Source organism: Cyprinus carpio, chromosome B3, assembly GCF_018340385.1.
Source record: "Cyprinus carpio isolate SPL01 chromosome B3, ASM1834038v1, whole genome shotgun sequence".
In the NCBI taxonomy this organism is placed as follows: domain Eukaryota; kingdom Metazoa; phylum Chordata; class Actinopteri; order Cypriniformes; family Cyprinidae; genus Cyprinus; species Cyprinus carpio.
The window spans coordinates 40,222,773-40,233,544 of NC_056599.1; the positions used below are offsets into that span (position 1 = coordinate 40,222,773).

At 38.3% G+C, this 10,772-nt stretch overlaps 1 protein-coding gene across 1 annotated transcript in view; it reads right to left on the reverse strand.

Moving 5' to 3' along the window:
- LOC122136623 (gastrula zinc finger protein XlCGF8.2DB-like) overlaps window positions 1-7,518 on the reverse strand; it is a 210,312-nt gene extending 202,794 nt beyond the window's left edge. Inside the window, exon 1 of the mRNA XM_042721006.1 lies at window positions 7,038-7,518. Coding sequence (XP_042576940.1) covers window positions 7,038-7,122 — 85 coding nt within the window. The 5' untranslated portion in view covers window positions 7,123-7,518. The remainder of the gene's footprint in view (window positions 1-7,037) is intronic.
- Between the last annotated feature and the right edge of the window lie 3,254 nt (window positions 7,519-10,772).

Here is a 10,772-nt window from a genome sequence, read left to right on the forward strand (position 1 = left end):
GATCAGACATTGCGTGTTTAAGTTAGTGTAAAAGTAATTTCCTGTCGCCAGCAGGGGGCGGTATGATTATAACTGAAATATTGGCCTTAAGATCTGTTGATACCAGGAATCTTATCAAAACATGTGAAGTTTAGGGCAGATCAGACATTTCATGGATGCGTTCAGGCCAGGACTCCCACAAAAGCTGTTGCCAGCAGGTGGCACTATAATTATAACTGAATATTGGCCTTTAGATGCGTTCAGGCCAGGACTCTTACAAAACGTGTGCAGTTTGGGGCAGATTGGGCATTGTATGCATGAGTTACAACAACTTCCTGTTTCATAGTGTTAATAGCATCCTTTAGCACTTAGTAAGTGTTGCTAGCATGTTTGAGAATATTTCTAGCATGATTAGCACACAATGGCACATTTTACTGTGTTGCTAATAGTGCATAAGTGTAAAACATGTCACTTCCTGTTGCCAGTAGGTGCGCTATAACTATAACCAAATATGAGCATGTAGATATCTTCAGGCCAGGACTCTAATCAAACTGATGAAGCTTGAGGCAGATTGGACATTGTATGCACGAGTTACAGTAATGTTCTGCTTCACTGCATTAATAGCCATGCTTTTATATAACACTTAGCTAAGTGTTGCTAGCATATTTTAGCATGCATCTAGAATTTTGCCAGCCTAGTTAACACTTGTTGATGCTTTTTAAAATGTTCCTAGGAGTCCATTACAGTGTTAACCATGTCACTTCTTGTTACAAGCAGGTGGCGCTATGACTATAACTGAATTTGGGAATGGGTGTTTGGTCAGGGCATAACACCTATCAAACGTATGAAGATTGGGGCAGATCGGACATTGCTTGCCTGAGTTACAACAACTTCCTGTTTCATATTATTAATAGCATGCTTTAGCACTTAGTTAATGTTGTTAGCATTTTTTCGGAATATTTCTAGCATGTTTTAGCACAACAATGGCATATTTTTTTTGTTTGCTAAAAGTGCATACCCGAGGATGTAGATGTCTTCAGGCCAGGACTCTAATCAACGTGACTTGTGAAGCTTGAGGCAGATTGGACATTGTATGCTTGAGTTACAGTAATGTTCTGCTTCACTGCATAAATTCTGAAAGCGTGTGTCAAGTTTCGTGAGTTTTGGAGCATGTTTAAGCCCTAAAAAAAAATGTGATTCATTTTGGAGAAGAAGAAAGAAGCGCGAAGAAGAAGAATAATAAAGCGAAGCAATTCCAAGAGGGTCCTTGCAGCATCGTTGCTCGGGAGGCCCTAAAAAGTTGGGACACTGTACAAATTGTGAGTAAAAAGAAATGGAATAATTTACAAATCTCATGAACTTATATTATATTTACAATAGAATATAGATAACATATCAAATGTTGAAAGTGAGACATTTTGAAATGTCATGCCAAATATTGGCTCATTTTGGATTTCATGAGAGCTACACATTCCAAAAAAGTTGGGAAAGGAACAGCTGGAGGACCAATTTGCAACTTATTAGGTCAATTGGCAACATGATTGGGTATAAAAATAGCCTCTCAGAGTGGCAGGGTCTCTCAGAAGTCAAGATGGGCAGAGGATCACCAATTCCCCCAATGCTGCGGTGAAAACATAGTGGAGCAATATCAGTAAGGAGTTTCTCAGAGAAAAATTGCAAAGAGTTTGAAGTTATCATCATCTACAGTGCATAATATCATCCAAAAATTCTGAGAATCTGGAACAATCTCTGTGTGTAAGGGTCAAGGCCGGAAAAACCATACTGGATGCCCGTGATCTTCAGTCCCTTAGACGGCACTGCATCACATACAGGAATGCTACTGTAATGGAAATCACAACATGGGCTCAGGAATACTTCCAGAAAAACATTGTCGGTGAACACAATCCACCGTGCCCATTCGCCGTTGCTGGCTAGAACTCTATAAGTCAAAAAAGAAGCCATACCTAAACATGATCCAGAAGCGCAGGCGTTTTCTCTGGGCCAAGGCTCATTTAAAATGGACTGTGGCAAAGTGGAAAACTGTTCTGTGGTCAGACGAATCAAATTTTGAAGTTCTTTTTGGAAAACTGAGACGCCATGTCATCCGGACTAAAGAGGACAAGGACAACCCAAGTTGTTATCAGCGCTCAGTTCAGAAGCCTGCATCTCTGATGGTATGGGGTTGCATGAGTGCGTGTGGCATGGGACATCTGGATCAGCTTACACATCTGGAAAGGCACCATCAATGCTGAAAGTATATCCAAAAGTTCTAGAACAACATATGCTCCCCATCCAGACGTCGTCTCTTTCAGGGAAGACCTTGCGTTTTGCAACATGACAATGCCAGACCACATACTGCATCAATTACAACATCATGGCTGCGTAGAAGAAGGATTCGGGTACTGAAATGGCCCACCTGCAGTCCAGATCTTTCACCCATAGACAACATTTGGCGCATCATAAAGAGAAATATGCCATAAAGAAGACTTAATATTGAAATTTGAAACTTCCACATCATTGCATTCTGTTTTTATTCACAATTTGTACAGTGTCCCAGCTTTTTTGGAATCGGGTTTGTAAAGGACTAATCAGTGTTTCCCAAAGGATTTTGTGAGACTGTGGTAGGTTGACCTTGGTGCTTCTGGGGGGGTCCAGGGGCATGCCCTCATAAGAAAATTTTGTACATTTTAAAGTTATATAGATCTATCTGGTGCACTTTGAGAGTTCAAAATTAAGAGCTCCAACACAGGTTCAGTGTACAAACTACAAGAAAAAAAAAGCTGATGACTCAGTCCTCTTTTTAGTTGATGTAGTGTTTCAGTCTAAATTATACTCACACCGGTGAATTTTGAAGCAAAAACAAATTGGAATATAATAATTAATCAGTGGTGTCAAAATTTGAGTGTTTTACGCAGCCAATTTAAAAAAAAAAAAAAAATTATTTAATGCCGTTAATGCAGGGGCTAAGCCTAGGATTGGCCACACTACTCGACTTCTCTTTTTTCTTAATAAGTACTGGATTATTCAGTCGCAAAACATCTTTATGCCTACATCAAACTGTAGACGTGCGCTCCACTTCAGCGGCAGGAAAAAACAGTACTGTGCTTGCAGCGCGTGATCTTCAATTGCACAAAGGTTGTCGGCACTCGCTGTAGTCTGTATCATTTCATATCAAATCACAAAAGAAACTACGTGCATGCACTGTCGTGGTCAGTTAAGGCATTAAGTAACCAAAAAGGAGATTAAAGCTGCCTTAAAACACTGTGCATCCTTTGCATGTAATATGTGTTTTTCCTGTGGCTCAGAGATAGAGCATTGCGTTAGCAGTGCAAAAGGTTGTGAGTTCAATTCCCAGGGGAACACACATACTGATATATAATAAAATGAATACCCGTGAATGCACTGTAAATCGCTTTGGATAAAAGCATCTGCTAAGTGCATAAATGTAAATGTAAAATATGTTACAAGTGAGTCACATTTAAGAACATGTCTCTGAAATGGTTTTTCCAAACTGTCCTGGAGCAGCCCACCATGGTCTCACTCATCTAACACACCCGATTCAACTCGTAAGTTCAATGGAAGAGACTTTTAGTTTAAGACCTGAAGTGGGTCAGAAAAGGTAAAGAGAGTTGAGAGAAAAAACAATGCTTGTCAGATCCACGTCACATTCAGCAGCGCCAGTCAAACAATCTAATAACCAGCTGCTGTGATGTCTGTTCATCAAGAATAAAATAAAAAAAGAGGAAATCAATTTTATAGCTTTAAAGGATTCATCAGTATTTAGTTTTTTAGAATTCAGTTTTTGATAACTTTTTGTTCAATTTGCTGTATATTTCTGCTGAGGGACACAGGTAGCCTAGCTAAATATGGCATTTATTATAATGGGGGTTTATGTTAAGATTGTTTTACGTTCACTTAAATTAGAAGTTATTTTTAAAGTCTAATAAATGTTAAAATTTATAGATCTTTTAGATTAATTTGAGGAATCATGTGAGCCAGTCAAATTCCTGAAGTGTCAAGGTGGTGTAATTCATTTTGTTAATATTTTGAAAGAAGATCATGTGACAGGAAATTATATCACAGAGAAGGACCTCTGGTGATACTAACTGCTGACATGGCAAGATTAGTAACTCTCTTTAAAATGTGAGATAATTTGACATTTCTAGGGTCTGGTCAGGTATTCTGAGGTATACAGTACATGTCAAATGGTATGATTCATAATTCATCATTATTATAAAAATGAGTATAACTTTAAAAAATTACAGTTGAAATATTCCCACCAAGGCTGTGTACTTACATAGGTGTCCATGATAATGCCTGTCATATTTTTTTATTTTAAACTGAAATGTCAAGTGATGTAACCGGTTACACCATTTGACTCCAATTACAAGCCTTTCTGTTAGGAGCCAATTTAGTCAAATATCACTAGCTTATGATGCTGATTAAAGATGTAATATAAACTAACCTACTATATGGAACTATTTTATTGTTGTTGTTTTTACTTTTAAAGTGTTGCTTTCATCTAAAGTTTTATTATCAAAGCTCTGTAAGTCTAGGATAAAATAATTGTCACATCACATTAATGTTTTTGAAATGTTTAGCTTTAATGCATATTTCTATACCATTCATTTAAAAATTTTAAAAAGGATAGTTCACCCAAAAAATGGAAAATTATCACCTGATTAACTCCCCTTCAATCCATCCAAGGTGCATATGACTTAACACCGATTGTATTCATTGTATTCGTCTGAAAGAGCAATGTTAAAATGCCCTGGCTCTTCCAAGCTTTATAATGGCAGTGAATGGGTGATATTCAATAGTCCAATAGAAGTGAAATAAACTGCATCCATCCATCCATTTAGAGAAAAAAAGTGCTCCAGACAGCTCAGTGGGTTAATAATAAAAGGCTCTTGAAGTGAATCTATGCACTTTTGTAACCAAAATATCCATATGTAAAACTTTATAAACCATAATCCTAAATCTCCGCTAACTGTTGTACAACACATTGACGAGAGAGTGCCGTTCAAGTGGATGAACAACACCACTCTCTAGTGAATGCAAGTATGGCAGATATTAAAACTAGTGGATTATGGTTCATAAAGTTGTAAACACGGAATTTTTTTTTTTTATATATATATATAAAAAAATGCACATTTATTTGCTTCAGGAGCCTTTCATACACATACCCCCGGATCCATCTGGAGCACTGTTTTATGATGGATGGACGCAGTTTATTGGACTACTGAACATACACATTAAACTCCAATTGTATTCATTTTAAAGAAGAGTGTCATACACAAACTTGAAATGGCTTAAAGGTGGAGGGGGATCATGGGGTTATTTTCATTTATTGGGTGAACTTTCCCTTTACGCAATATATTGTATTATTTAATATAACGTAATATTTACATACATGATTTGATAATGTAGCAGAAGAAAGTGGGTGACTACATTTGAACATAAATTCAGTGATAAAAATATTGGGCAGAGATTACAATTTACATCTCTAAGATAAAATTCATTACGTTTCTGATATTTTATAATTAATGTGATATAACAGATCCTTTTCCCCCAATAGATGCCACAATACAATACGAAAGTACATTACGTAAATTAAAATTACAAAATGAAACATGAGTTCACTCTTAACACATATATTATCTCAACTCAAATAACAATACGAGACACTAATTACAATACTAAACATGAGTTCACCGTTCATCACTATGATGATTTCTTGTCAGATAATGTTTCTTAACTGTGATTACAATACGAAACATGAGTTCACCGTTCATCTCTATGATGATTTATTGTTGCCAGATTTATTTATTTTCCAGCATTGGAAAAAAAAGCACTTCAGCTGTACTTGTTGTCAGTCATACTTGATTTTCAGTGTCAATTTTTTTAACAAACAGTGGCCTTTGGCTGTAAAAGCAACATGGTCAGGTGGTGTTACTGGTTTGTGTCAGTTGGCGTAACCAGTATTTTTCTAGTATAATTTTATACAGAAAAATTAATGTGGAATAAAATGTAATATATTTTAACATAATATGGTTTTTAACATTTTTTACACAATTTGTCAAAGATTTAGAAATTAGGTGTTTTCAGCATATGTACAACCACAAATATTGCAAAAACGCATTCAAATTTACATTTAGACATAACTATTAAAAAAATTTTTCATGTGACATTTTAAAATTTAGCATTTAATTCTATGAGTAAGCTTGCATTACATCTAGGTGGATAAAATATTTAATTTTTCTCATTCTTTGGCAGTAACACCTTTTGACATTTTCATGTACATGCGGTCTTAACTTTTGTATAAATAAATAAATAAATAAAAAATAAAATGGTACATATGTAATTTTTTATTACATAAAAATCAACAAACACTGTGTACATTTTAAAATACTTGATGCATAAAGTTAGTGTTCCTGAGTTAGCATTTTTTTTAATTTTTCATCTTCTCAACCCCTCTAAAACACCACAAAACATCACAAAAATACAAAATAGTTTCACAGGAGGAGGTTTCATAGACTTGAAAAAGTTAGTTTTCCTGAGTTAGCATTTCTTTATATTGAAATCTGAATTATATCACATCAACCAAAATTAAGAAATATATTGTAATATGAATTTTAGCCATATCATCCAGCCCCAAGTGAATGCTTTTGAGAATAAAAAATAAAAAAACATTACATGGTTTGCTTTAGGCAAAGTAAATGTTTTGTTAGATGCTATTTCATAATTAAGTAACATTAGGCTACTTCTTTTTTTGTTATCTAAAACAAATTGTATTTATTGTTACTCAAACTACTTATTTTGTTTAGGCTACTTCTATCACTTCACAAATTCTGTTATTTCATTTACATGGACAACACTATTCGACAATACTTAAATTTAATACAATAAAATTAAAAATGAAACACCAGAAACTGTATATGGCACCATAATGAAGACAAACTATAGGCCCTATGTCTATATGTGTAATTCTGGAATGAACATTGGATGGCGTGAACTGGAACCAATGATTGAGTTAATCTTTGAGGAAGAAAACCAACCTGTTTGTTCCTCAGTCTCTTCTTGTTTCAGACTGAACACTTCTTCAATCCTGAAGTCTTTGCTCTCCTCTTTAATAAACACCATCTTTATATCAGTGTGTCATGAGGATCTCAATCGCTTCAGCAGGAATTTCTCTGTTTGAGATGAAGAGAACAATGAACAGAGAGCAAAATAAACCCAAACTAAATCTCTCCCGTCAGCTCCCTAGTTCAGTAGTCAGCACACTAGTTCAGTATCTGTGTGTCACGAGGATCTCAATCGCTTCAGCAGGACTTTCTCTGTTTGAGATGAAGAGAACAATGAACAGAGAGCAAAATAAACCCAAACTAAATCTCTCCGTCAGCTCCCTAGTTCAGTAGTCAGCTCCCTCTTTCAGTAGTCAGCGCACTAGTTCAGCAGTCAGCACACTAGTTCGGTAGTCATCACACCAGTTCAGTAGTCAACACACTAGTAAGGGAGTCAGCACACTAGTAAGGGAGTCAGTGCACTAGTTCGGTAGTCAGCGCACTAGTTCGGTAGTCAGCGCACTAGTTCGGTAGTCAGCGCACTAGCTCGGTAGTCAGCGCACTAGCTCGGCAGTCAGCGCACTAGCTCGGCAGTCAGCGGACTAGTTCAGTAGTCAAATCACACACAGTTCAGTACTCAACACACTAGTAAGGGAGTCAGCACACTAGTAAGGGAGTCAGCAAACTAGTTCAGTAGGCAGTCAGCACACTAGTAAGGGAGTTAGCACACTAGTAAGGGAGTAGGGTTGGGTATCGATTGGGTTTTATAGGATACCGGTGCCATTTCGATACTTTTAAAACTGTACCGGTGCCTGAATTGATACTTCTATAAAAATAAATAAATAAAGCCTAAAAAGGATAACATTAAAGAACATTAAAAAGATTTAAAATAAATCCATAGCATTCACACACTCCTTGGCTCTCATTTCCCAAGCTTCCCTTACTCTAAGTCTAATAAATGTATTTCACGATCTGGGTCATTATTTAATACAAAACCAAATAAATGTTTCTACTGTATCTCTGTCAATCACTCTGATATTTAGTTCAAATGAGTGCTGTCTGTCACTGTCTTTAATCAGTTCTGTGAATGACTGTATGCTCATTCTTTATAAAGTAGCAACAATGTCGTTTGTAAAGTACAGTCTTAGGCAGATTAGTATTTTCACCCCAAAAAAAGGGTTTTAAGCCAGTTATTTCTATATTTTGCTGTAGTATGTCAGTAGGAAATATCAGTTTACATTTCCAAACATTCATTTTGCCATTCATTTTAACAGACTGCCTAAGACTAAGACTTTTGCACAGTAGTGTATGTGTCAAATGTGTAACATCTGCCTGTCTATAGTATTGAACCCCCTTGTGTGTCATTTATTTCACTCAAATAATTTATTATTTGAATTGTTTTTTTATTTTTTATTTTTAATCACTGATTGCTGTTTCACTGGTTGTTTAATTGTGGGTTTAAATACTCAGGAACAGTTATGATTGACAGACCCCACCCTTTCTCTTTGACATTGCCGGCATTGGCAGCGCTACTCGGACTAATGACTTGTTGATTAAGGACAGGTGCGGCAGTTTGCTTGATAAGAAGTGACAAGCGAGAGTGTGGACGGTGAAGGTGTGCAGGGAAAGGCACGCACACTGCAAGTTGAACCTTTTACGGGCAGGAGTATGCTGGGTTTGATGACAGAAAGTTATAGCCGGACGAGCAGTGGGCACGCATCAGATTACAACCCATTCATGGAGATAAGTGAAACGGAAGAGATGTTCGTGCAGTGGATTTAACGCCTGATTTGAGCTAAGTAAAGGAAAGTTTTCCTGCCTATCAACTTATGTGGGTGCGTGAGAACTAGGCTCATGTTTTGTGTGAGACTAAGGGTTGCTTTCACTTCTCCCCAGTGCTGTCGCTGTTTATATTGGATCGCGGAGCTGCGTGAAGGGATGAACTAACTAGATTGCCTCGTCTGAACCGGTATCCCCTTCCATGGTCCGGTGGCCTATTGGACTTTCATATAAGGTCAAGGGACCTTGAATGTGGTTTGGGATTTGACTGAAGACTGTCATACTTTTTGTCAATGCATTTTATTTTTATGCTGGGTTGATGATTTTATACATTGATATAGGACAGGATTCGGATTTTGAATCTAAGCTGATGAATTGTGCTGTAGCATCAGCTGACCAGTGAGTTGCCTTGTCTTTTTACTTTTTATTTTCTTGCCAATTTTATCATTGTAAGCAAATTGCTATTAAATAAATTGTATAAATTCTGGAAGGGTCATTGTCCTTTTCCTGTCAGTGGAGGAGTGAAATGCTGGTATAACTAAGAACCTCACATTCCGGTGTGACATTATTTGGCGTAGTCGGCAGTGTACCAGCTTCACTGATGGGTAATGGACTCGACTTCAGGCAATAGTGGTAATTCGTCAGTAGGGGGTAGCAATAATCCAGCCATTATGGCTCAGTTTGTTACGCCATGGTTCATGGGGGCTGCATGGATCCCAAAATTCGATGGCAATAGAGCTAAATTTGGAGAATGGAGGGTTCAGGTGGAGGCCATGCTGAGGGTCCAGGGACTGAACGAACAAAAGCAAGCAGACTTTTTGCTGGGGGCTCTGGAAGGCAATGCCAAGCGTGAGCTGCATCTTGTGCAACCTGCAAGTAAGAACACTGGAGTAAAAGTATTGCAACAGTTACAAACACTGTATGCTAAACCAACCACTAAGACACAGTTGAGAGCGAGTTTTTTCAATTGTAGACCACGTGTAGGAGAAGCTGTGAGTGCTTATATACTAAGGCTGAGAGAATTCTTTTCCAGGTGTCAGGAGTGAGATGCAGGTGGAACTGAGGATGGAGAGGACCTACTGCTGGACCAACTAATGGTTGGTCTATGCGCAGGGCCCATCAAACAGGAGTTAAGCCGCCAGCTCCGGCGAGACGAACACCTGACTTTCAGCGTAGCCTGCAAAGAAGCGCAGGCTCTGGAACAGGAGCTACAGGAGAAGCCCCGACAGCCCCAACACGTGTGCCTCAGGCGAGGCAACGACAAGTGCCCATGTCCGCTTATCAGTGGGATGCAGAGGGAGGGCCCATTTGCTTAGGCTGTGGAGAAGCTGGACATGTGCAGCGCTGGTGCCCGCATAGACCATTCAGGCAGCAGGATTTTTGATTCCCCCTACTGCTGAGGGTCAAGTAGTGGGGGCTGTTGGCCAGGATGCGGGGACCATGTTGCAAAAGAAATCTGCTTTGATTGGCAAGTGTCCTGATGTTGTTATAAAAATTAATGAAATTTCGGTGACATTTGTGATGGATACAGGGTCACAGGTTACCGTTTTGAGCCAAAGTTTGTTGAATAAATACCTAGGAAGTACCTGTTTGACTAATATTAAGGAGACCCCCTGGTTGACCCTACGTCTCGCTAATGGTTTAAAGATTCCATATATTGGCTATGCTCTGGTCGACTGCAGGGTAGGAAGCATCCATGTGCCTGCAAAGGGGGTAATAATTGTGAAAAATGAATGCTTGGGGCCAGGTAAGGGCATACTTGGTATGAATATTAATTCTGTCTGGGTTGCTCTCACTCAAGGGAACCATCCAGGATTGGGTGCTTTTAAGACGACCATACCACTGGTCCAAGGCCAGGCTTGGGTTCGAGAATTTACAGAGTGCCATCGCATCTCTATTTGAGGGTCGCTCCCCCCCTACCAAGGCATGGCCAAATTATTACGCTAGCAA